Below are 27,156 nucleotides of genomic sequence, written 5' to 3' on the forward strand. Positions count from 1 at the left end.
CACCTGCAGCTCCTGCTGGCTGCTGCAGCACCGCTGCCTGAGGGCACAGTTCTCCCGCGCCAGCTCCTGGGCAGCAGCCTGCAGCTCCTGCTTCTCCTCCTGCTGCATGGGGAAGGGGGCAGAGCAGGGCTTCAGAGCCAAGCAGAGGGGGCACAGAGCAGGCCTTCAGCGGGGGCACCACCAGCCCCGCGCACCAAGGCCACTCCACGCCTACCAGGCACCGCAGCAGCTCCTTGCAATGGCCCCTCTCCTCCTTGCTTTCATTCAGCTGCTCCAGCAGCCTGCTGTGCTCGGCCAGCAGCCCTTCCAGCTCCTCCGCCCCTCTCCTGCGCCTCTGCTGCCTGCAGCAACGGGGTGCCATCACACCACACGCACCGGCACAGGCCCTCCCACCTGCCTGCCCTTCCTCCGCCAACCTCCGCACACCTCCCCAGCCCCCTGCATTCCCGCGCCCAGCCACGTCGCGATCACCCCACCTGGCCACCTGCTTGGTCAGGCGGGCGTTTGTGCCCTGCAGCGCCTCATAGTCCTTCTCCAGCGCCTCCAGGAGATTCAGCAGCTCCTGCTTCTGCGCCTGTACCCGCTGCAGGGCCAGCTTCACATCCGCCACCTCCATGGCTTGGGCTGTGCGCTGGGAGGCAGCACGGTGTGAGGGGGCTACAGCCCGTGTGCTCGGGCACACAGGGACGCTCACGTGGTCACTACCCTTCCCGGCATATACACACATAAACACTCGTGCACACTTACAGACCCATATTGCGTGTGCTCCAAACGATGTCCTCGTGCACAGCTGGAAGCAGCCACCCTGCTCCCCCACAGTCCACATGTGCCAGGCACACATGTACAGCCCTGGCCCACGGGCAGGCACACTCGGGCTGTGGCGCTGGCAGTTCCCCGAGTCCCACCGCCCCCACCGCCCGGCCCGACCCGGTCCAGCCCGTGCTGGACGTCCCCCACGCAGCTCACCTCCACTCTGCAAGCACGCCCCGTGGGAGCCCAGCCGCCTCTGCCAGGCAGGGCACGAGGAGGCACAGGCAGCGGTGCCTCTGGCGAGCGGTACCAAGGTCTGCTGCCAGCCCCAGAGCACGAGCCCAGCACCAGCCCCAAAAGCCTTGCTCGACCCCCCGCGCCTCACACCCGAGCTTGGCACGAGTCTGACCACCAGGCAGCTGGGCGAGACTCTGCAGCCGCCCGAGGCAATGCAGCAGCGCTGCGCTGTCACAAGAGGTTGGGGCCGTCACAAAGGGCCGTCACAAAGGGCCCCCGAGAGCGCTGGCCAGGGGTGGCCAGTGCCCCCCGGCAGGCACCCGCCTCTTGTGCTCCCCCAGCCTCCTCCCCGGGCACGGAGGCCTAAAGCCCAGGGCTGGAGATGGGAGGAGAAAGCCCTGGGGAAGCCCTTCATCCCCACAGCCTCTGCTGCAAGATGCCAGCTGGCCTGGCCCAAAAGGGCTCTGCGCTAGAGCCCAACCACTGGGGACCCTGTGGCAGCAGGGGCAGACAGGCAGACGCCTTTCCCAATGCATGGCAGACTCATTTCCCGCCATGGGGATGGTGGCCTTGCTTGGCCCACAGCTCCCAAGCCGTTCCTCTGAAACAGAGGCCAGCCTCCAGTCCCCTTTGCACGGAGAGCAAGCCAGCTTTCTGTGCAACAGTTGTGGCCAGTCACTCCCTGTGTCCTCTGAGCCGGCCTGCCTTGTTGGGGTCTAGCGGTCAGTGGCACAGGGCGCCGGCAGGAGCCAGCAGGGCAGCAGGGACAGGCGTCGCACCTGGAGCCCACACGTTGCCCAGAGCACAGCCCGGTAGGGGCATGCTTAGACTCATGTCATGGCTCTTCACTAATGGGCGGGTATCAGATCTACTGGCAGAATGATGAACACTAACAGAAGCGCAGATCTACTAGCAGAATTGCTAACAAGGCCATCTCAAATACAAGGAGATCCCATAGGGGCCCCTGCACTGTGTGCTTCCCAGGGAGATAGCTTGGAGTGGGCCATAGCTGATGCATCGCATGGCGGGTATGCTGCCTATCTCTCACATCTTGCATGCAGATCAGAGACACTGCAGGTTCAGTTCTCGGACGTGCTCCCCAACCAACAGCATACCGAGAAAGAGCACGCCAACACCCACTCCCCCTATCAGCTAGCTGAGAGAGAGGAGCTTCCCGCTGATGCCAGCTACCCACAGCTATTGTCTCGCGGGAAGCTCAGGGGCTGTGCTCCAGCGGGCAGACCCCTCACGCGCTATAATCACCCTTTTCGCAGTGTTGTCCTGGAGCGATCAGTCCAGCCTTGCCGATCCGCTGCGCTTTGGGCCTGGGAATCTGCGGGGGACAGATCACTAAGCCTCAGGGAGACAAGCTGTGCCTGTGCTGTTTGGCAGCCACCCTTAGTTTTCATGCTTAACGCCCGAGCTCTCCTTCCTCCTAGCCGTAAGCTTATTGAAGCCAGCCTGGACACCAGTTTGTCCACAGCACAGGCTCAGGTGACAGGTATTTTTTTGCAGTAAGCGGTCATTCCTGCGAGAGCCTACTGTGACTGACCAACAACGCCTACAATGGGAGAAGGCTCAGAGGGCAAGGTGCCCCATGAATCGCAAGGACAGTGTAGGATGCAGCTCACTAACCGCAGCTGTTGCACACAGACCTGACCAGCGTTGTGACGCTGAGCGTGTCTGAGACTGGAAATGGCAACCACATTGGTATTGTGATTGGTATTGTGCTTGAACTGTCTAGCTAGATGTTGTTCACACTTGTACTGTGATACACTTGAATTGTGCTCTCAGGGCATTGCTGAATCATTGTGCTAAATCAACACCCCCTGTAACATCAGATTCCCTCAAAAGAAACTTTTGAGGCCTGTGAGGGTGACGGAGCACTGGCAGAGGTTGCCCGGAGAGCTTGTGGAGTCTCCTTCGCTGGAGATTTTCAAAACCGGCCTGGACGCGGTCCTGGGCAACATGCTCTAGAGGACCCGGCTTGAGCAGGGGGGTTGGACTAGATGATCTCCAGAGGTCCCTTCCAGGCTTGGCCATTGCGTGCTTCTGTGTGATTCTGTGAACCTGACAGCCACTTGCAGGCAAGGCTGACACTGATTATCACACGGCCAGCTGATGCTCTGGCAGGGTTTGGGTCTCATAGTTGCTCTATCAGAGCAAGCAGGCGCTTGCACGCGTCTTGGCCCACCGCTGTCCCTTCAGAAGTTCAAAGGTGTTGGTGTGTGCAGGGCGGATTCCCCTCCTCCCTCCCTCCCTCCCTCCACCTCCACTGATTACAGTGGGAGCTTAGACAAGGAGCTGGCATGCAGACAGCCATTTTGTGCTCACCAAAACTGGGGACAGGGGAATCCCCCCTCCTGAGAGTGTGTGGAGTGCACGGGATGGAACGGAATCCCGCTTCATGCCAGGGCCTTCTCAATGTATTGTTTACCTCCTCTAAATCAGTCCCTGAAGCATGAGGAAAGTAACTCCCTTCTTGGCCCTGTCTAGGAGTCCTGTCTTCTCATGAGATGGGAATAGGGCCTTCTAGCGGGACATTTCCGGCTGTAAGGGTGAGGCGGGGGCAAGGCCTGGACTCCTGGCAGGGACAGATACACTGTTTCTATCACTGTGTCAGAGCGGGCTTCTCTGTAATAAATGGGGATTTCCTCAGTGCAGTGCTTGAAGGTTGGGCTCTTCTTCCAAAGGTGGAGTCAACAATGCGCTCAAGGGCTTTCAGCCTGAAGGGGCCTGTTGCTTTTTGGGGGTTCTCCATGGGCTCGAGGCGATGAGCCCATGGGATGATGTGTTAGGGAAGGAGGGCTGGATTCAGCTCTCGCTTGTGGGTAGCCAGTGCTCCTGGAGGTGGTGAATGGTCAAGTGGTATCTCCCAAACGACAGGGCTGGAGACTGATTCCCATCCTTCTCCAAGGGAGTATGGAGCCACCAGGAGAGCACAGGGCATCTCCAAGGGCACCACGTGCCCTCGGGGTGGGCAGTGAATGGAGCTTCACAAAATCAGGTGGAGTCATCCAAAGGTAAAGGCCTAAACCAATGAATGTGCAGGCCAGTGAGAGCCCTACAGTCCCACGAGAGGCAGTGGGGACCCCGGAGGCCCAGGGAAAGGAGCCTGGAGAGCGGTTCACGTCACCTTCAATGAAAAGCCATGGGCTTGATCTAGGGCCACACCTGAACACAGCCTGAGCTGTTTGAAGTGCCCTGCGATTGCTCAGAGCATCGTCCATGGCCACCTACCCTTTGGTAGGGGGTTGTCTGTCCCGCGGGGTCTGCTTCCCACCCTGACCACCACGGCCAGGGCGGAGTCACCCTGTGGCCCCAGGGCACCACGGTCCGCTCCCACTGCAGAGCAGCACCCCCAGCTCGGGTCGCTACACAGGGGAAGGCTCCAGGAATGGCCGGGCAGGCCAGCGCCGATGCACTCACCTGGGGAAAGGCTCTTTGGGCAGCAGGAACGTCCCTGGAGAGCAGCAAAGCAACAACCGTGTGCTTGCAAGGAGGAATAAGCGAGCGAGAAGTCTGTTTCTCTGTGTGTCAGCTAAGGGCAGGCTGGTGTGTCCTGGGGGCAGCAGGAGCTGCCTGAGGAGCCGCAGGGCAGGGACTCTGGCGCTGTCCTGGAGGGAGGCGCTGGCACGAGGGAGCTGCAGGCCGTCTGGGGGCAGGGAATCTCCTTGACACAAGAACAAGGGGCACAGAGTGTCACTGTCCTCTGCTTCCTTGTGCCACTGGGGCCAGGGACAGTTTGGAAGCTGACGAGGCAGCTGACACCCTGCCCCTACCCACCCCTTCCCCCGTGCTGCTGTGCTTTCAAGGGGGCTTGGGCTGTGGTGTGAGTGCTACTGTGCCGCAGAAACACGGGCCTCGACCCCTCGCTGCAGCCCCCACTGCCCTCCTGCCCCTGCCCTGCCGCCCTGCCGTCCTCCCCACGCTGCCCTGCCTCCTGACTCCTCTCCCCACACCGCAGGGCCCGGCAGTGCAGCAGGCGCAGGCACAGCCCCGCAGCTGCTGCCTGGTCCCCGGCCCTCCCCGCCTCCCTCCACACCAGGGCTCCAGCCCCAGCCAGGCAGCAGGTCCGGCCTCTCCCCCCAGCTCCTGGCCTGGCTCCTCCCGCACTCCCACCCCCTGGCAGGGAGCTGGAGCTGCCCTGGTCCCGGGCAACTGGCCAGCACCAGGGCTGGCATAGGGCCCGGGTGGACAGGCAGTGCGGGGGGGCAGTGGGGCAGGGCGAGCAGCCTCCCTCAGGGCCCCACGGCTGGGCCAGGAGGGATGAGGCCATGCGGCCAGCTGGGCTCCAGCTGCTGCTTTGATGTCAGCTCCATGGAGGGACCGTTGGGGTTTGCTCCCTTTGCAGGGGAATGGCTGGAGGCGGAGACCTTGCCGGGGCCTGGCCCAGACCGGGGCAGTGCGCTACTGATCAAATTGAAGGACGCAGCCCCCTTTTCCTCCACCAAAATGATCCACAGACTATTAGGGCACGTGCGTTTAATCCACAGTACTCCTTATGGGACCGAAGGCAAAAGAAATGTGCTGTCCGTTCTTCTAGGTGAAAAAACGACGTTGGTTTGTGTCGCCATCTTTGCCCTTCTAGCTTCCAGGACTGTTAAAACAGCAGTGAATTTTGTGGTGGGAACAAAATTGAGAAAGGGTTTGTTGAAACGGCTTAAGAGAAAACCTGAAACAATTTCTGATTTTGTTACCTATAGGCCACAAAGATTATGTTACTCTTTTGCTATTCCCGAGGGGAAGGCATTTACAGCCACAGCTGAAAAGTGAGCTTAGGTTGTCCCAGTTGGGTCAGTCATTTTTCTCAACTGCTATTGTTTCTCTGTCTCTACTGCTGGGAGGCAACTCTCTGGACCGACTGAACTCAGTTATGCCTCTAGGATCTTTGGCTTGAGCCGGCATGAGGTGCTGCCATGCTGTGGTGGCAGAAAGAAATGCTAGAGAGGCTGTGGAGTCTCCCTCACTGGAGGTATTCAAAACCCAACAGGGCCCGGCCCTGAGCAACCTGCTCTAGCTGACCCTGACCATCTCCAGAGGTCCCTTCCACCCTCCGCCATTCCGTGGTTCCGTGACCCTGCAGTTGTTGATATTCAACTCTCAGAACAAGCCTGAGTTCTACCGGACGGAGGTGACGCCGCACTGCAAGCTCAAAAGCTTCCTGGTCTTGGGAGGTGCACAGACAGTGTATTCAGAGTGAGCAAGCAGGTAGATCTTCCTTTAAAAAGCAGAACCACTCAGAATTCACTGAGCTCAAGGGGAGGTCCTTGCCACCTCCCTCTGGTCTGCAGGAAACACATCTGGCTGCCCTTAGACAGTTCTCGGCCGTCCTGGATATCCCACCTCAGCTATTCATGCCTCAGCTAGGCATTACCTCCCCCCACTCCCCAGGAGCCCTCTCCTCCAGGCTTCTCCTCCTTCTTCCTAAGTGCTGGCTAATTCCACAGATTCATGCCTTGCTTCTGCCTCCCTTTATGGTACCTACGATGACTTCTCTGAAGTTCTGGGGCCGCCTTTATACAGTCGCAGTTACCAAGCCACGTGCAGGATTTTCCCCTAACTGCAGCCTGTTCCCTTTACAGCCACATACAGTCGTGTGCTCTACAGGCCCTCAAGCTGACAGCGCGCCAGAGAGAGCGCACCTGAACCCTTGGAGGAGGTGAGGCACGTTTGGCTCCCCCACCCGCACAGCCCCCAGCAGAGGAGCCCATGGAGGTAGGTGCCACCCACCCTCGCCCCTCACCCCACGAGCGGCAACACAGGCAGAGGGAAGGGGCTTGCTCTTCTTGCGCTGAGAGGGGCCATCGCACTGCCGCCAACGCCAAAAGGTTCGTCACCTCTCCACCAATCCTTTGAAAAGGGTGAGGGTCAGAGCTGCCAGGGACAGGGCAGGGCTTGTGGACTTCTGCTGCAATTTGGCTGGGCGGCAGGGCACATACTCCTGCTGGGCTCACTTGGCTGACAGGCATGCTGTGCATCTGTGGCCAGTGCCGTGTGTGTAGCAAGAGGCTGCAGGGGTCTCCAGGAGTGCTGAGAGACCTCGTTGCCTCTTCCTCGGAGTGCACTTGCAGCTGTGGTGAGCTGCACTTGGAACTATGCTGCAGGCTGGGCTGTGCAAGGAAGCAGAGGTGGTCAGTGGGGTTTTGGGAAGTGCTGAGTCCCAAGCAGCAAGGGCATGCTTTTGAAGAGGGCAAGGAGAAAGGGCAGGGTGCCCAAGAATGGCAAGGATGCCCACGTTCCCCGGGGGCAGCATGTTGGTTCCTGAGCTTTCTGGCAGCTCCCAGTTCGTAAAGGAAGAGTTGCTCTGAGAACTGTCTGAATGCATGCTCCCCCAGCCTCCTGTGCTCTGCTGATGCGGCTGGTACTGGTGCAAAGAGGGACCTCTTCCTTTCCGGAGGAAGGAGGGAGGCAGATGTCGGCAATTCCTAGGCAGTTCCTGAGCCGGGACATTTTTCAATGTCTTTCCTTCCTCTCTTGCTGAGTTAGGAGGAGACTGACCCATGACACCTCCCTGTCATGGGAGGGCACCGAGGCCTTCCTGGGTGATAGGCACCAGTGCCTGTGTTCTTTCTTCTCATCCTGAAAGCAGCCTCGTGTGGGTTTCTGTGCCAATGGCTCTTCTGCACCGCTGCCTGCACCATAGTCCGCCCTCCACACTGCCCTCCGCAGTCTTCCCAGGAAGGGCAATGATCTCGGCCTCTCTTTCTGCAGCGGAGTGCAGCATCAGCAGCTGAGGCACCTGCAACGGATGGCAGCTCCTTACCCTCAGCTCCCCCCAGCCCTCTGCAGCAGACAACACCAAGACCTGCAGCTCCAGACGCTACGTGTCCCATCTGCCTGGACACCTTGGACAACGTGGCCTACATAAAACCTTGCTTCCATAAGTTTTGCTTTAGTTGTGTGTTCCGGTGGTCGAAAACAAAGGCCGAATGCCCGCTGTGCAAGCAGGCTTTCCGATCAATTCTGCACACAGTGGTGGCAGAAGATGACTACCAGGAGCATGTCATCAGGCCCCCCGAAGATGGTTCTGTTGCCAGCCATCAGCAACGGAGAGCTCCTCACCGCCCTGCCATCCGGAGGCGCCGTCACCCTGCAGCTCACCCGCAGCAGCCTTCCCCTTCTCCTCAGATGCGACCCTCTCCGCAGAACAGCAGCAGGCTGGAGGGGACCCGGAGGCACACCAGGCAGAGGCAGAGAGAGGGAGGGCTGCTGGAGCCACGCCAGAGGCTGTCCCCACAGAGGCAGGCCAGGGCTGACAGGAGACCTCAGGGGCATGCGGCAGCGACGGAGGAGGAGACGCTGAACTTCCGCCGCTCTCTGTACCGCACAGGGATGCGCGTGCAAAGGGCTCCCGATGGCGGCCACCCCCAGGACATCTCGGCAGACTTCTTCTGCCGCAGCCCGGCCAGCATTCAGAGACTGCTGCCCTGGCTGCAGCGGGAACTGAGAGTCCTCTTTGGAGTCCACCAGACATTGCTAACTGTCACGGAGCTCATTGTCCTGACAAACCTGAGGAGGTACGACCTGGACAGTCAGGCCTTTGCTGAGGACTTAGAGCTGCTTCTGCTGAGTCGCACCGAGCAGTTCCTCCACGAGCTCATCAGCTTTGCCCGCTGCTCGTGCAGCATGGAGACCTACGACCAGCAGGCCATGTATGGCTACCGTGCTCCCAGCCGGCACGAAGGAAGCCCCTCAGCCTCATTGAGCCTGGCAGCTGCTGCAGGGACGGCCCGGACTCCTGTGCCAGCCCAGAGCCCATCCCGAGCTAGTAGCCCTGGGCTCACGGAGCTTCCTGGCCCCTCGTACGCCATCCCCCACGAGCTTGCCGCAGCCACACAGTCTGCCCAGCAGCCGCGGCGAAGCTCTGATGATGGGGCAGCTCGAGCAGGAGGAGAAGCCTGGAGAGAGTTGCTGGCTCCTGCCGACCCCCAGGACAGTGACTCCTCGTCAGACAGTTGTGTCCTTGTAGGGTCCTGGAAGCCCTGGGCAGAGGGAAGCCCTGAATGCATTGTGCTCTCCTCAGACTCAGAGCACTCAGCCGCGGCAGAGGAAAAGGAAGCTGGGCAGAATGAGCAGCCGCTCCATGGGTCCAGCCGGAGCTGCAGCAAAGCCAGCGGGAGCTGCTTGCCCAGCTCCGCCATGCCGAAGGAAACTGGCTGGAGCTGCCGCGGCTGCTGCCCCACTGCCCCCAGGGAGGAGACAGAGCCCCGGCAGGGGCAGGTGGAGGATGTGGCTGGTTGCTCTGTGCAGGGCTGCAGCCAGATCCCCTTTGCTCCTGGCAGCGGCAGGCAATGCTCACCCGGGAGTCCCCGGCTGCCCAGAAAGAGGAGGGCAGGCAGCCCTGAGGCCTGTACCCAGCCCAGCAAGAGGCAGGCATGGCCTCAGCGTTAGGAAGGAGAGAGGAAGATGGCCAGGGAGCAGAGACGAGAGCAGCCAGAGAAGCCTGTGGCAATGGCGGCTAGGTAAGAAGACCGAAAGAAGTGGAAAACGGGCTGGACTGCTGCCCTCCAAGGGTTGTCTTCAGCGGTACAAGGTCTGGCAGTCAGCTGACTGTGAGTAGTGGCCTCCTTGGGAGAAGGTAGCAATGCTAGGGCAAAGACTGGTTCAGGTGTTCTTAATGAGGCGATGGAGGGCTCTCGGGGCAAGCTTGGAGTAGGAGTTGGACTAGACGCTGGCAGATGCAGGGCCCACACGGATGAGGAAGTCTGTCAGTCCCCCCAGCAGTTATTCTAGGAGATGGCTGTCTGAAAGCACCTTTGGCAGGACACTGCGGGGCCAGGTTTGTATAAAGACCAGTGCAATCCAGCTGGTTGCCGTGACAAATGCTGAGGAGAGTGAAGGGGTCCCTCGTGACTCACTTGCCTTCTGTCACCCTCTGCTCTCCCTTGGCAGGCAAGGAAGTGGTGGGTTTTCCGCACAGACCTGAGGTGCACCGAGCCCCTCTCCTTGTGTGTGTGTGGGCCTCCCACCAAAATGCCTGAGCTCCCCTGCAGCTGTTCCCCAAATGGCCCTGTCTGGGCTGGAGAACGGGGAGGCATAAAACTCCCCAGCATACACTTCTGGGGAGGAACCCTCTCAGCTTCCCCTCTGCTGGAAAAGTGGCTTGCCTCCGTGTTTCTGCTCCTTTCGCTCTCACCCCACCTGCTCTAGGGGCTTTTAATCTCCTTGCGTGCCTTACTTCTTCCCCTTTGCGTTGCTGGCGTGCAGTGCTAACCACGGTGTTGGAGCGGGTGCCACCTTCCAGGTAAGAAGCTGGCCCTGGGGTTTTTCACCAGTGCTGCTGCTGGCTAAGGAGCTCGTCACCTGAACGCACTTAAGGCACCTGGGATGTGAGCTGCTGGAGAGCTGCCAGAGCTCAGGATGCAAGAAGACTGGCTTGAATTGTCTAGCTCTCCTCAGCTTGGAGGCAGAGCTAGCCCTGCCAGGACATGGCTTCCAGGCTGACAACCCTGCTTTGAAGCTTCTTTGAAGCAGGAGCAAAATCATTTCTGGGAGGTGTGTCACATTCCGCATGTCCGATGGCTGCTGAGGACCGGGCTGCAGCAGTGGTGAGCGTAGCTGTGGCTGTGGGGGTTGGCAGGGCTGAGCAATGCAGCCTCTGGCCTCTCTCCCCAGGCCCCCTGCAATGAGGTGAGGAACTGCTCACTGAGGTGAGCCCATCTCCATGCTTGTGCCTCAGGGGGCATGTTATTCCCAGCTCACAGAGGCCTTCAGCTTTCCCACATGTTAACTTAGGAGTTAACATCTCTGCCTGAAAGCAAACCCTGGGACTGCAACCTTGGCTAGGTTTTGGTAGGAACAACGGGAACTCCCAGCTCGATACAAAGGGAGGCACTCCCAGCGCAGCACCCTAAGCCCAGGCTGACGGAGGCAGGCTCTCTTGTGCTCCTGCTTTCTGAGCCAGGGACTCTGGGGTCCTTGGCTGCACAAAGGCACAGCTCCAGCTGAAGTGGTGCCGGTTAGACTCGCCAACCCAGCAGCCACTGTGTGCTCCGGCTTCCCTAAAACACAGGCGGCATCTCCCCTTCCTCCTCTCGCAGCTCTTCCAGAGAACACTTGTGCGCAACTAGCTTTCAGGACTGGTCTCTGATGTCCTATGGCTCCCTGTCAGCGTGAGTCAGAGAGGATTTGGGGCAAACTCCCGTCCTCAGGCTTTTCCCTTAGCCAGCACCAGGCAACACCATGCCGAGATGAGATTTCCCTCACTTGTCTATCGAGATATATTTCTCTGGAGTCACGAGAGTGATAACAGGAGTGCAGTGAGAAATTAAATAATAACACAAGCTTGTTCTTCCAGGAAAAAAGTATTGCCTACTCACCCGCAGGATTCCGCAGAGGCGCCAAAACCTCGTCCAGCTGAGATGCTGGGGAAGCTTCACCTACAGGCACACCTGCAATCAGAGAGGAGATTTGCTTCCCTTCTATACCATGACATACGTCTTTTGAGCCAGCATCGGGATTACAGAGGGGGAAAAGAAACGCTTAAAAAGAGACAAAGCTTGTCCTTGCCAGCAAAAAAAGTCTGACTCCTTACCAGTGGCGTCCTGCAGAGGCTCCCTTACCTCTCCCAGCTGAGCAGCTGGGTACGCAGTGTCCACGGGCACATCGGTAAGCAGACACGGAGCAGCAGAACTGCGCTGGGCCGACAGTGAACACCCAGGGACTGGCTGAGGCCCAGAGGGGAGACATGACCGTCCCCACACTTGCCTGCCTGCAGTGCGCTGGAGCTGGGAGAGAACCCAGGAGTTTGGACTCCCAGTCAGCCCTTCCCCTGCTCTACGCCAATGACCCCTGCCCTTCCGCTTCCCACACGTTCCGAGTCCCAGAGCACCTCGCCAGAGCAGGAGAGACTTCCAGTCTCTACCATTTCTCACTGCTGAGGACTTGCCTTTGCAATCTTGAGATCACGCCTAATTCAAGAAACTTTATTTTGAAGTGCCAAAATTCCTTCTGGAAACAACCACACAAAGCTCTGGAGCCCTCAGGACACATCAGCACATTAGCCCCACTGAGCTTCCTTTCTTTTGCTTGAACTAAAAGAACTAACTGCAGCGGCAGGTTATTCTTTCTTAGGCAAAGCTGCAGCACAAGCACCTCACCCGTGTTTCTCCCAGTGCCTTATAGGCAGCAGAGGGATGCTGAAGCAGGAGAATAAGGAGCTGGAGAATAAGTTCCATGTTTGCAGAGTGCTCTCCAGTGGCTCTCCCTCTCCCTGCCACGGGGCTCCTCAGCCCTTCTCTTCACCAGGGAAGCTCAGCTCAGGGGCTGTGTGGTGTCTCGTAAATGCTCGCCCATCTCTCACAGACTTTTCAGCACTCTTGCCGGCAACAAGGGACTCACTAGAACAGCAGAGGCGGCGCATCCACAGCAACAGCTCTACACCTCCCCCCTTCCCCACTCTTGGCACTGAATCGGGAAAGCATCCGAGTTCCTCTGCTCAACAGAGGCAAGGGCAGCCCCCCTCGCAACCTGGCCAAATGGTCCTTCCCAGAGACACGGCTGGCCGCAGGGGCACCTCCCTCCCAGGGCTCCCCTCCACCTCCACGGCACGATGGAGAACACAGCCTGCAAACGGATCCCACCGCTCCTGCCAAGGCTCTTTTGAGAATGTAGGGTAGTTACAGTGATAGGATGCTGTTAGGATAGCTAGCGTAGAGTTGGTTATCATAGTCTTAGCGTGTAGTTACTTACAGTATTCTTAGAGCAGTTGGAGTATCCTTAGGTCATTGTAATTTCTCTAAGGGTAGGAGACAGCTAGTCTGCCTGGCTATACTTAGGGCAGTTATTATAGTTATCATATAGTTACCATTAGCATTATTACTTATAGTTAGAGTTAGTTAGAGTTACTGTTCGTAGTTATCCTTAGGCCATAGTAATTCTTGCTGGAGGGTAGTTAATGTCAGAGGAGAGTATTAGGATGGTTTCAGATAGCTAGCCTGGCAGGAGGCTAGCTCCCCCACTCCCCACCAGCTGGGGCACAGCAAGCTCATGGGCTTGCACTTTAGGTGCAGTAGCTAACTCCTAAGAGAGGAACTGTCTGCACAGGCAGGACAAGAAGAAAAAAGCTTAATCCCTACGTTGCAGCCGATAGAGGAAAATCGGAGTGCTGGCTGCTTTTTGGAAGAAGGCGTCAGAAACATAATTAACACGAGAGTTCCTCAGCAGGAGGTGATCACAGTGTTACCCTCACAGGGCATGTCTCCCCACAGCTGCTGCGGCGTTGTTTCCCACACCATCTTCCTGCAGAAGGAAGACCCTTGACTCGCACCCGAAAAACATGCCACTGAAAAGGAATCCTAGGAGAAAGCAGCAGAAATACGCTTAAGCATCCCAGCTGCCAAGTCTTTCAGGTGACAAAGTTCATCTGAGGAACACCCCATACCTGCCACTTTGGGGGCAGCATGGTTTTGCCCACCCCCCTCCTGAATGGGGGCAAGACAGGACAACCCAGCAAAACCACATCGCCTTCACTAACAACAGCTTGCAAGCCCCTGAGGAAAAGCTGCCCCTCAAAACAACTCCTGTTTTAACAGGTCACAGGGTTAAACACCTTCCTCCCCTAAAGACATTACAAAGCCATTGGCTGCCGTCCCTTGCCCAAGAGGAACTGCACAGCTTCTGCTGGCAAGCAGGTATCAGAAATCCAGGCAGACAACACAGCTCTGCCCTGTGAGCTTCCAGCCCTGATCCCACCCACCAAACATGGGGGAGCTACAAACCCCCCCGGGCCCTGCCCCGGACACTTCACAGCTACAGAACTGCCCCACTTCTCTCATTTCGGCAAGGCATCTGTTACTGTTCAGGAGTTCCTCTCACCCGTGTGAAATGACACGGGTTTGTCTCTGGAGACACAATCTGCCTACTTGCCCAGAAAAAACCCACAGCCGCTTCCATTCAGTCACTGTGGAATTTCCAAATGAATGCAAAACAGAGGGAGAACTTTCCTCTCTCTCGGTTTCCCAGCCCACTTGCCCTCTCAGCTGGTACATCAAGAACAGGACGAGATGCCTGTGGGCTTTCTCTAAGAGCTTAGGCTCAGTAGTACAGATTAAGGCCTCATGAGGAGGAGGTCCAGTTCCCTTTTCCGGGCGGAACAACCCACTCCGGAACAGAGATGTCTTTGTAACGCCTCCTTTGTAGCGCCGCCTTCTGATGTCTTTGCGCCTTCCCTTCTTCCGGCAGAGAGTGGCTGCTTAAAACAAAACCAAAGCAAAAAAGCACCCCACTCATTCATCTCCCTGTTTTGGGCCAAAAGAGCTGCAGAAGGATCAAAGGACACCGAATGGCTGCGCAATAAAGCATCAGAGGATATTCACTGCAGGGGAAGTAAAGCATCTAGGGGGCCAAAACACCCAAACCTTAACTTTACATGCACAAATGACAGGCTGTGACCTAGTGGTTATTGGCCAGGGAGACCCAGCCAGTCAAGCAGAGCGCTCCATGAAAGCACGTGCTCCTTGCTTTGCCGAGGTCAAAAGGAGGAAAGCAAATGCAAGAAGAAAAGGGACAGAGAATCAGGCAAGGAACCGCATTAGGCCCTTCCACAGATTCACGGTGTGCCTGAGTGGGTGCCCCTCTGCAAGCACAAATACAGGAAAGGCCCTTGGGCTACTGCCTCTGGCAGGGGAAGCTCCCAGGCCACAGCCTGCTGGAAGAATGCTCGGAGGAAAAAAAAAGAAAACATCAGTATATAGTGCCCTCTTCTGATCCTCCTTCCTAGACAGCTGCTGTTCAACACTGCCCAAGAGAGTACCAGTGTGAACCAACAGCTCGTTTGACCCAGTGGACCCCGCTGCTCCTGCTCTGGAAAGCTGTTGGTGTAATCGTCTTCCCCACCTCGGCATCAATGGCAAAGACATCTAAGGAAGCCAGGTTAGCTAGAGATTTGTGTTACGCCAGCTAACACATGCAGAAATGCTTGCTAACGCTGCAGAGCTGCAATAATTTGGAAGCTCTAACAGTGGGAGGTGCCAGGAGGAGAGTTACAAAGCTCTTGGAAGAACGCAATGCCCTCCGTGGACAGCACGCTTCCGCTTCAGCTGTCAGGCTGCTACTAGGAAGCCCCTCCCCGACAGTCTGCCCTCAGGTCAAAAGCCTAGCTTTACTGATTGCTCTCTAAAGGCAGTTCCTTTGTGCCAGGGGCCACCACGTACTTCACAGCAAAGCTTTGGCTCTGAATATACTGGGGAGTTGGCACAACCCAGGCATCCAAGACCCTGCAAGGAGGGCTCATGCTACGGCCTGACATAGGCTGGGAGCAGCACCATGAGGCTAAAGGGAGAGCAACCCATACGCCCCATCCTCAAGGACAAAAAGGATGAGGTCTGCTATCCTTGCAGGTTTTTAAGGAACTGCTTGTTAACACCACATAAGACCCAAGTGCTTTGGAATTAAGTAAATCCTTGCTCAGGAACCAAAACAACCAATAGGCATGGCAGGGATTGAACTGCCAAGCCGGAAGGTCCAAATACATCGGCTCACTCAAGCAGCCTTGGAAGCGGATGCAGCAGCAGCCGCACTGCTGAGGCTCTTGTGCATCCCGGTGCAATTCAGGGCATGCCCGCATCGTGACGGAGGAAGGATGAGCACTCTCACTGTCGGTTAGGTAACTGCCTTGCTCATAAGCATGTGAATTAATGAATCATCGAGTTAACAAATCAGTGAACTAGCTAATTAAGTAACTACAGAATTAATGACTTAGGCTAGTCTGCACAGAAAGGATTCACTCTTTCTTTGCTTTTGGGTTTTTTTTTCTTTTTTACCTAATAAGCTCATAAGACTAAAGTTGGTTTCACAAAGTACGCTGTCCTGTAAATTTGAGAGATCACAACGTGACACACAGATCCGCCTTTTCCTGGGAGAGACCTACAACCAACACTCAGGGTAGCCCATGCTCATTGTGCTTTAAAGGCACCCAAGCCAGTATGGTGATAAGAGACTCTGTACCTGACCAGATCATTTCGCAGTGGGCCCCAAGCATCACCACATTGATGTCTGCACTGACAGATGGGAAAGTGTTCGGAGAAAAACCACGAGTCAGCTTTCAAGCACCATTAGATGTATGGGGCTCTCAGGTTATGAGGGACAACGCAGACAGATTCCTCATACGCACTGGCTGAGTAGGAAGCGTCAACTCGGACAAAGAGGCCTTCTGACTATCATGTGAAAGTTGACGAGGACTGGAGCACGGCATCTGCTGGGGCTTTAACTGCAAGACTCCACACTGGACCAAGTTAGTCATTTTGCAAGAAGGGATGCTGCTCCTGCCTCACAAGCAGAGCTTGTCATTTTGTACCACCCAACAGCCTTTCCTCAGATTCCAGGATCTACCCCAAAATAATTACAAAACTCATAGCTTTGCATAACAATGGCACAGACATGTGAAAAAAGTACTTGTCAACTACCACGTAAATAACAAACAGTGAAAAGAGGAAAAAAACCCAGCTCATGGGGACAATAGCAAATGTGTGCACATGACATTCTGACAAACTGCTGGCTAGAGAAGAAAATTGTTTGCCAGCAATCCAATTACACCTGACCTCCCTGCAGGGGACGATTCAGGACACCTGCAACAGTTCCATGCCTTCAGCTTTCTAGAGAAGCTCCAGAGAAGACACGAACCTGATCTAAACAAGGGAACTTGGCTTGTCCCGAAAAGGTGCAATTTGCTTACTTGCTTTGGAAGCTCTGCCATCATAAACAAACAAACAAAATACCATGCACACCCCCCCCAAACAAACAGTTACAAAGGGATTATTTAAGAGTCTTGCCTAAAGTCTGCATTAATTTAAGACCAGGGCACCCAAAGGTGCACACAGAATTTGTCACTCACCATTACTGCAAACAGCCAGAGACACTACAAAGGTCAGCCCGAGGAGAAGAGGGTTAAGTAACAATACCCACTCTTGACCAGAGAGACTGTTGTTCTGTCCTTCTTTACCAAACACTTGGTGCGTTAGAAGCCGTTTGATCACACAGGGCAAGACCCATTTTCTCCTCGTGATTCAGAAGGGAACAGGGGAGTCTTGGCTTTCCTAAAGCAGCCATAGCCAGGAAACACTGATGCACAGAAGGCAGAAGCAAGGAAACGTGAACCCCTGCTTAGCTAGCTCCGTCTCCAGCAGCAATGCACACCTCGAGCAGAGGGTTTTGCTCTGTCTTTACCATTTGGGTTTAAGCAAGGGCCTGGGCGAAAGGAATTAAGGACATTTGTGTCGAGGAACATTGGAAACAAAGGGAAGAAAACGGGCCCTAACCTGTAAAGGGTTTGAAAAAGTTCTTGATGCAAAGGAGAGCAACGGGCTTGAGCTGGCTTCAACCCACGTATTCCTTCCTGGCGACTGGGGAGGCCCAGCGTTGTGACAGTGAGCCCATGATAGTAATGGGTAAAGGGGATCACATTGGTGTTGTGATGGAACTGTATAATGCAACTGCTAGAGTTTGTGAAGTGTACACTTGCATTGTGGTTTCAGACTGTTGCTGTATCGCTCTGCTAAATCAGACATCCCATGTAGCATCAAATACCTCGAAAGGAAACTGTTATGGGGATGGGAGCTCTCACAGCTCCAGGCCTTTCTGCCCCTGTCGCGCTACAACACTGGCTGAAAGCACCACTCCGTTTCCCCCGGAGGGTGGCAAACAGCTCCCGCGCCCAGCTCAGGTTTCGGGGGCCAGTTCCCTTCCAGCGACTCCCACAGGGGAGCCCAGCAGAGCGGGGCCCAGCGGCAGCAGCCTTTCCTGGCGGAGGCTCCGCTGGAGGACAACTCCCACTGCCCCGGGGCCGGCCTCACGCTGCTGGGGCGAGGGCAGGAGCCGGAGCCGCCCGCGAGGCCGCGTGTGGAGAGAGCAGAGAGCTCGGAGCTGTGACGTGCGGGTCTGCGGGGGACCGGCCTCGGGCGGCGGTGGGGAGGGCAGTGGCACCTGGCGCTGCAGGGCCCCGGGCCTGGGCTGCTGAAGAGAAGGAAGGGGAGGCCCAGGTAATGAGAAGCTCCTGTGTGTCTTCGGCCTTGCGGCTGAGGAAGTAAAAGGGGGTGATTGTGGTGGTGCTGATGAGGGGCCTGGAGGACATCCCCTGTCTGGAGATGGTCAGCAAGAGCATGCTGGTGCTGGCCAAAGTGGTGCATGAGCTGAAGGGCAAGGACCTGGGCTCCGCTTTCAGGGACACTGCCAAGTGCAAAGACCATGGCGGGGCACGGTGGCCCTCACGAGTCCACAACGTCTGCTCGATTCACACGCCGTCTCCAGGCTCGGACGCCTTTGCCTGCTCAACACCCTGGGACAAGACAACCCCGGGCCTTGGAAAGTACACCGAGTACACCAAAGGAAGGAAACTCTGAACCCCCTCCCCCCCAACAACCACCTCAAATCACCCCCTGCCCACAAAGGCCACCATGTGAAAAGACTCTGGGGCTCCAAGGGCCTCTCTCTGCGTGCGCACAAAGCACACTCGACCACACCAAAGCGGTCTCCGAGGACGTCTTATTCAGCGGGCACCCAGCAGGCTCCACGAGGCCGAGACCTACGGAGACGTGGGGCTGGGCGACAGCTGTCAGGAAGGCAGCAGCCCCTCACTCCACAGGCTCAGGGTCTCTCCCAGCACGTACACCAGGTGAGCATAGCTCTGCTCGGGTAGCAGCCACAGCAGCAGCCGGTAGAGGAACTCCTGGTCATACTGGGAAGCGTAGAGCACCACGGCGCCCAGCACGAAGCCGACGACCAGCTCCAGGCAGATGAAGAGCGTGCAGAGTCTCCTGGGGCACAGCGCAGGCATGGGAGAGGGCGCAGGGCAGGTGCATCCCAACCCTCTCCTGCCCTGCACCCACCGCTGGGCCACGCGGGCCCCTTCAGCCAGCCCCACCGTCTGCGCCCCCACCCCCCAACACGCACTGCTCGTCGCTCCCTGGTGGAGGGTTGCAGAAGAGCCGCCAGGAGCCCAGAAAGAAGAAAGCTTGGCGCAAGGAATGCGCTGCCGGGGCGTGATTCCCAGCTGCAAAGCCCACAGCCAGTGAGCAGGACCCGCCAGGCCGCAGCCCGCTCGCTGCACAGCAGCCCACACGTGAGCCGCAGGGCATCAGGGACCCCAGGGGCAACTCACTGCAGCCACGTAGCCATGCCGCATCTCTTTGCCAGCTCCTGCCTCTCCTGCAGGCCAACACAGAGCGGGGACACTTGTGGGACCCACACGGGGCTGCATGGCGCCCCTCTCCCCAGCAAGACCCTGCCAGCTCCTGCAGGCTTTGGCGCTGCCTCTCCCCCTTACCAGCTTTGCTTCCAGCAGCTCCGGCAGCACAGACCCCTCCACCTCGGGCTCCTGCTCCATCTGCTGCTTGCTGCAGGCAACAGAGCTTGCTTGGGCGAGCGCTGACCTCCATGGCCGCTGGGGCTGCCCGTCGCAACATACTGCTGCCCCACAGCAGCCATCGGGGTCTCCTGTCCCGCCACATGCTGCACAGAGCCCCTGCATCCCCTCCCCGAGGCCGGCACTGGCGTCCTCTGGCCCTCCAGCTGCAGCACAGAGCTGCTGCATGCGCCTGTGGGGAGAGGTGTCCCCGGTGCCCACTCACTAGGCATTTTCCAGCTCCAGCTCCTCCACTTCCTCTCGAAGTGGCCTCAGTTCAGCCCGCAGCACCTGGCAGACAGAAGGGGCCCGGTCCACGTGCCTGCTGCAGCCTCCTCCAAAGCCCCCGGCCAGTGGGCGCCCACCACCCTCTGCCCTCGCCCCTTTGGCACTACCTTTGCCCGCTTCTCCTGCTCACGCAGCTGCTGCTTCAGCTGGGCCGAGCGCTGCTGCTCCTGCAACTCACAGGGCACACAAAGCAATGCCACCAGTGGAGCTGGCAGCTGGGCAGCCCCCTCCGCCTCCAGCCCCAGGGCTCGGCCCCCTCGCAACTGCCCCGCCCCAGGGCCCCGGGAGGGCTGGCCACAGACAAGGCCAGCCAAAGGGGAGTCACGGCCCCTGGGGCTAGTGCCCTCCCCAGGCCCACTGCTGGCCAAGGCTGAGGGGTGCACCGATGCCAGCACTGGCACCCCACCAGCACTGGCACCCCACTGCTGCCAGCGCAGCTCTCCCTCTCCCCTGTACCTCGTCGAGCTCCTGCAGCCTCATGCGCCTCTCCTCCTTGGCTGCCTGCAAGCGCTCCTGCGGCAGAGGAGAGGAAGAGGAGCACTCAGCAGGGCACGGGCTCTCTCCTGTGAGATCTGCTCCTGGCAGCGGGTCCCAGGCCCTCCGCCCTCCCGGCTGCCCTCGGCCCCCAGCTCCCACTCTGCCACTGTCCCTCGCACGCGCCTCCCCTCTGTACCCAGCTCTGCAGGCACCAGCGGGCAGCCAGAGGCCCCTGGCTCCGCTCACCTCCAGCTGGGGCAGCAGCTCCTCCATCACCTGCAGCTCCTGCTGGCTGCTGCAGCACCGCTGCCTGAGGGCACAGTTCTCCCGCGCCAGCTCCTGGGCAGCAGCCTGCAGCTCCTGCTTCTCCTCCTGCTGCATGGGGAAGGGGGCAGAGCAGGGCTTCAGAGCCAAGCAGAGGGGGCACAGAGCAGGCCTTCAGCGGGGGCACCACCAGCCCCGCGCACCAAGGCCACTCCACGCCTACCAGGCACCGCAGCAGCTCCTTGCAATGGCCCCTCTCCTCCTTGCTTTCATTCAGCTGCTCCAGCAGCCTGCTGTGCTCGGCCAGCAGCCCTTCCAGCTCCTCCGCCCCTCTCCTGCGCCTCTGCTGCCTGCAGCAACGGGGTGCCATCACACCACACGCACCGGCACAGGCCCTCCCACCTGCCTGCCCTTCCTCCGCCAACCTCCGCACACCTCCCCAGCCCCCTGCATTCCCGCGCCCAGCCACGTCGCGATCACCCCACCTGGCCACCTGCTTGGTCAGGCGGGCGTTTGTGCCCTGCAGCGCCTCATATTCCTTCTCCAGCGCCTCCAGGAGATTCAGCAGCTCCTGCTTCTGCGCCTGTACCCGCTGCAGGGCCAGCTTCACATCCGCCACCTCCATGGCTTGGGCTGTGCGCTGGGAGGCAGCACGGTGTGAGGGGGCTACAGCCCGTGTGCTCGGGCACACAGGGACGCTCACGTGGTCACTACCCTTCCCGGCATATACACACATAAACACTCGCGCACACTTACAGACCCATATTGCGTGTGCTCCAAACGATGTCCTCGTGCACAGCTGGAAGCAGCCACCCTGCTCCCCCACAGTCCACGTGTGCCAGGCACACATGTACAGCCCTGGCCCACGGGCAGGCACACTCGGGCTGTGGCGCTGGCAGTTCCCCGAGTCCCACCGCCCCCACCGCCCGGCCCGACCCGGTCCAGCCCGTGCTGGACGTCCCCCACGCAGCTCACCTCCACTCTGCAAGCACGCCCCGTGGGAGCCCAGCCGCCTCTGCCAGGCAGGGCACGAGGAGGCACAGGCAGCGGTGCCTCTGGCGAGCGGTACCAAGGTCTGCTGCCAGCCCCAGAGCACGAGCCCAGCACCAGCCCCAAAAGCCTTGCTCGACCCCCCGCGCCTCACACCCGAGCTTGGCACGAGTCTGACCACCAGGCAGCTGGGCGAGACTCTGCAGCCGCCCGAGGCAATGCAGCAGCGCTGCGCTGTCACAAGAGGTTGGGGCCGTCACAAAGGGCCGTCACAAAGGGCCCCCGAGAGCGCTGGCCAGGGGTGGCCAGTGCCCCCCGGCAGGCACCCGCCTCTTGTGCTCCCCCAGCCTCCTCCCCGGGCACGGAGGCCTAAAGCCCAGGGCTGGAGATGGGAGGAGAAAGCCCTGGGGAAGCCCTTCATCCCCACAGCCTCTGCTGCAAGATGCCAGCTGGCCTGGCCCAAAAGGGCTCTGCGCTAGAGCCCAACCACTGGGGACCCTGTGGCAGCAGGGGCAGACAGGCAGACGCCTTTCCCAATGCATGGCAGACTCATTTCCCGCCATGGGGATGGTGGCCTTGCTTGGCCCACAGCTCCCAAGCCGTTCCTCTGAAACAGAGGCCAGCCTCCAGTCCCCTTTGCACGGAGAGCAAGCCAGCTTTCTGTGCAACAGTTGTGGCCAGTCACTCCCTGTGTCCTCTGAGCCGGCCTGCCTTGTTGGGGTCTAGCGGTCAGTGGCACAGGGCGCCGGCAGGAGCCAGCAGGGCAGCAGGGACAGGCGTCGCACCTGGAGCCCACACGTTGCCCAGAGCACAGCCCGGTAGGGGCATGCTTAGACTCATGTCATGGCTCTTCACTAATGGGCGGGTATCAGATCTACTGGCAGAATGATGAACACTAACAGAAGCGCAGATCTACTAGCAGAATTGCTAACAAGGCCATCTCAAATACAAGGAGATCCCATAGGGGCCCCTGCACTGTGTGCTTCCCAGGGAGATAGCTTGGAGTGGGCCATAGCTGATGCATCGCATGGCGGGTATGCTGCCTATCTCTCACATCTTGCATGCAGATCAGAGACACTGCAGGTTCAGTTCTCGGACGTGCTCCCCAACCAACAGCATACCGAGAAAGAGCACGCCAACACCCACTCCCCCTATCAGCTAGCTGAGAGAGAGGAGCTTCCCGCTGATGCCAGCTACCCACAGCTATTGTCTCGCGGGAAGCTCAGGGGCTGTGCTCCAGCGGGCAGACCCCTCACGCGCTATAATCACCCTTTTCGCAGTGTTGTCCTGGAGCGATCAGTCCAGCCTTGCTGATCCGCTGCGCTTTGGGCCTGGGAATCTGCGGGGGACAGATCACTAAGCCTCAGGGAGACAAGCTGTGCCTGTGCTGTTTGGCAGCCACCCTTAGTTTTCATGCTTAACGCCCGAGCTCTCCTTCCTCCTAGCCGTAAGCTTATTGAAGCCAGCCTGGACACCAGTTTGTCCACAGCACAGGCTCAGGTGACAGGTATTTTTTTGCAGTAAGCGGTCATTCCTGCGAGAGCCTACTGTGACTGACCAACAACGCCTACAATGGGAGAAGGCTCAGAGGGCAAGGTGCCCCATGAATCGCAAGGACAGTGTAGGATGCAGCTCACTAACCGCAGCTGTTGCACACAGACCTGACCAGCGTTGTGACGCTGAGCGTGTCTGAGACTGGAAATGGCAACCACATTGGTATTGTGATTGGTATTGTGCTTGAACTGTCTAGCTAGATGTTGTTCAGTGTATACACTTGTACTGTGATACACTTGAATTGTGCTCTCAGGGCATTGCTGAATCATTGTGCTAAATCAACACCCCCTGTAACATCAGATTCCCTCAAAAGAAACTTTTGAGGCCTGTGAGGGTGACGGAGCACTGGCAGAGGTTGCCCGGAGAGCTTGTGGAGTCTCCTTCGCTGGAGATTTTCAAAACCGGCCTGGACGCGGTCCTGGGCAACATGCTCTAGAGGACCCGGCTTGAGCAGGGGGGTTGGACTAGATGATCTCCAGAGGTCCCTTCCAGGCTTGGCCATTGCGTGCTTCTGTGTGATTCTGTGAACCTGACAGCCACTGCAGGCAAGGCTGACACTGATTATCACACGGCCAGCTGATGCTCTGGCAGGGTTTGGGTCTCATAGTTGCTCTATCAGAGCAAGCAGGCGCTTGCACGCGTCTTGGCCCACCGCTGTCCCTTCAGAAGTTCAAAGGTGTTGGTGTGTGCAGGGCGGATTCCCCTCCTCCCTCCCTCCCTCCCTCCACCTCCACTGATTACAGTGGGAGCTTAGACAAGGAGCTGGCATGCAGACAGCCATTTTGTGCTCACCAAAACTGGGGACAGGGGAATCCCCCCTCCTGAGAGTGTGTGGAGTGCACGGGATGGAACGGAATCCCGCTTCATGCCAGGGCCTTCTCAATGTATTGTTTACCTCCTCTAAATCAGTCCCTGAAGCATGAGGAAAGTAACTCCCTTCTTGGCCCTGTCTAGGAGTCCTGTCTTCTCATGAGATGGGAATAGGGCCTTCTAGCGGGACATTTCCGGCTGTAAGGGTGAGGCGGGGGCAAGGCCTGGACTCCTGGCAGGGACAGATACACTGTTTCTATCACTGTGTCAGAGCGGGCTTCTCTGTAATAAATGGGGATTTCCTCAGTGCAGTGCTTGAAGGTTGGGCTCTTCTTCCAAAGGTGGAGTCAACAATGCGCTCAAGGGCTTTCAGCCTGAAGGGGCCTGTTGCTTTTTGGGGGTTCTCCATGGGCTCGAGGCGATGAGCCCATGGGATGATGTGTTAGGGAAGGAGGGCTGGATTCAGCTCTCGCTTGTGGGTAGCCAGTGCTCCTGGAGGTGGTGAATGGTCAAGTGGTATCTCCCAAACGACAGGGCTGGAGACTGATTCCCATCCTTCTCCAAGGGAGTATGGAGCCACCAGGAGAGCACAGGGCATCTCCAAGGGCACCACGTGCCTCGGGGTGGGCAGTGAATGGAGCTTCACAAAATCAGGTGGAGTCATCCAAAGGTAAAGGCCTAAACCAATGAATGTGCAGGCCAGTGAGAGCCCTACAGTCCCACGAGAGGCAGTGGGGACCCCGGAGGCCCAGGGAAAGGAGCCTGGAGAGCGGTTCACGTCACCTTCAATGAAAAGCCATGGGCTTGATCTAGGGCCACACCTGAACACAGCCTGAGCTGTTTGAAGTGCCCTGCGATTGCTCAGAGCATCGTCCATGGCCACCTACCCTTTGGTAGGGGGTTGTCTGTCCCGCGGGGTCTGCTTCCCACCCTGACCACCACGGCCAGGGCGGAGTCACCCTGTGGCCCCAGGGCACCACGGTCCGCTCCCACTGCAGAGCAGCACCCCCAGCTCGGGTCGCTACACAGGGGAAGGCTCCAGGAATGGCCGGGCAGGCCAGCGCCGATGCACTCACCTGGGGAAAGGCTCTTTGGGCAGCAGGAACGTCCCTGGAGAGCAGCAAAGCAACAACCGTGTGCTTGCAAGGAGGAATAAGCGAGCGAGAAGTCTGTTTCTCTGTGTGTCAGCTAAGGGCAGGCTGGTGTGTCCTGGGGGCAGCAGGAGCTGCCTGAGGAGCCGCAGGGCAGGGACTCTGGTGCTGTCCTGGAGGGAGGCGCTGGCACGAGGGAGCTGCAGGCCGTCTGGGGGCAGGGAATCTCCTTGACACAAGAACAAGGGGCACAGAGTGTCACTGTCCTCTGCTTCCTTGTGCCACTGGGGCCAGGGACAGTTTGGAAGCTGACGAGGCAGCTGACACCCTGCCCCTACCCACCCCTTCCCCCGTGCTGCTGTGCTTTCAAGGGGGCTTGGGCTGTGGTGTGAGTGCTACTGTGCCGCAGAAACACGGGCCTCGACCCCTCGCTGCAGCCCCCACTGCCCTCCTGCCCCTGCCCTGCCGCCCTGCCGTCCTCCCCACGCTGCCCTGCCTCCTGACTCCTCTCCCCACACCGCAGGGCCCGGCAGTGCAGCAGGCGCAGGCACAGCCCCGCAGCTGCTGCCTGGTCCCCGGCCCTCCCCGCCTCCCTCCACACCAGGGCTCCAGCCCCAGCCAGGCAGCAGGTCCGGCCTCTCCCCCCAGCTCCTGGCCTGGCTCCTCCCGCACTCCCACCCCCTGGCAGGGAGCTGGAGCTGCCCTGGTCCTGGGCAACTGGCCAGCACCAGGGCTGGCATAGGGCCCGGGTGGACAGGCAGTGCGGGGGGGCAGTGGGGCAGGGCGAGCAGCCTCCCTCAGGGCCCCACGGCTGGGCCAGGAGGGATGAGGCCATGCGGCCAGCTGGGCTCCAGCTGCTGCTTTGATGTCAGCTCCATGGAGGGACCGTTGGGGTTTGCTCCCTTTGCAGGGGAATGGCTGGAGGCGGAGACCTTGCCGGGGCCTGGTCCAGACCGGGGCAGTGCGCTACTGATCAAATTGAAGGACGCAGCCCCCTTTTCCTCCACCAAAATGATCCACAGACTATTAGGGCACGTGCGTTTAATCCACAGTACTCCTTATGGGACCAAAGGCAAAAGAAATGTGCTGTCCGTTCTTCTAGGTGAAAAAACGACGTTGGTTTGTGTCGCCATCTTTGCCCTTCTAGCTTCCAGGACTGTTAAAACAGCAGTGAATTTTGTGGTGGGAACAAAATTGAGAAAGGGTTTGTTGAAACGGCTTAAGAGAAAACCTGAAACAATTTCTGATTTTGTTACCTATAGGCCACAAAGATTATGTTACTCTTTTGCTATTCCCGAGGGGAAGGCATTTACAGCCACAGCTGAAAAGTGAGCTTAGGTTGTCCCAGTTGGGTCAGTCATTTTTCTCAACTGCTATTGTTTCTCTGTCTCTACTGCTGGGAGGCAACTCTCTGGACCGACTGAACTCAGTTATGCCTCTAGGATCTTTGGCTTGAGCCGGCATGAGGTGCTGCCATGCTGTGGTGGCAGAAAGAAATGCTAGAGAGGCTGTGGAGTCTCCCTCACTGGAGGTATTCAAAACCCAACAGGGCCCGGCCCTGAGCAACCTGCTCTAGCTGACCCTGACCATCTCCAGAGGTCCCTTCCACCCTCCGCCATTCCGTGGTTCCGTGACCCTGCAGTTGTTGATATTCAACTCTCAGAACAAGCCTGAGTTCTACCGGACGGAGGTGACGCCGCACTGCAAGCTCAAAAGCTTCCTGGTCTTGGGAGGTGCACAGACAGTGTATTCAGAGTGAGCAAGCAGGTAGATCTTCCTTTAAAAAGCAGAACCACTCAGAATTCACTGAGCTCAAGGGGAGGTCCTTGCCACCTCCCTCTGGTCTGCAGGAAACACATCTGGCTGCCCTTAGACAGTTCTCGGCCGTCCTGGATATCCCACCTCAGCTATTCATGCCTCAGCTAGGCATTACCTCCCCCCACTCCCCAGGAGCCCTCTCCTCCAGGCTTCTCCTCCTTCTTCCTAAGTGCTGGCTAATTCCACAGATTCATGCCTTGCTTCTGCCTCCCTTTATGGTACCTACGATGACTTCTCTGAAGTTCTGGGGCCGCCTTTATACAGCCGCAGTTACCAAGCCACGTGCAGGATTTTCCCCTAACTGCAGCCTGTTCCCTTTACAGCCACATACAGTCGTGTGCTCTACAGGCCCTCAAGCTGACAGCGCGCCAGAGAGAGCGCACCTGAACCCTTGGAGGAGGTGAGGCACGTTTGGCTCCCCCACCCGCACGGCCCCCAGCAGAGGAGCCCATGGAGGTAGGTGCCACCCACCCTCGCCCCTCACCCCACGAGCGGCAACACAGGCAGAGGGAAGGGGCTTGCTCTTCTTGCGCTGAG

The 27,156-nt window shown here is 58.4% G+C and overlaps 1 protein-coding gene across 1 annotated transcript; it reads left to right on the forward strand.

Annotated features, from left to right (window-relative positions):
* Positions 1 to 7,803: 7,803 nt before the first annotated feature.
* LOC138062409 (E3 ubiquitin-protein ligase Topors-like) lies at positions 7,804 to 23,873 on the forward strand (the record flags this gene model as incomplete). Its single annotated transcript, XM_068920490.1, has 2 exons — positions 7,804 to 8,828; positions 23,855 to 23,873. Coding segments are annotated over 2 exons (1,044 nt in total), but the record flags the coding sequence as incomplete, so codon positions are not given.
* Between the last annotated feature and the right edge of the window lie 3,283 nt (positions 23,874 to 27,156).

The sequence above is a fragment of the Struthio camelus genome, chromosome 27, assembly GCF_040807025.1.
Source record: "Struthio camelus isolate bStrCam1 chromosome 27, bStrCam1.hap1, whole genome shotgun sequence".
NCBI lineage: Eukaryota > Metazoa > Chordata > Aves > Struthioniformes > Struthionidae > Struthio > Struthio camelus.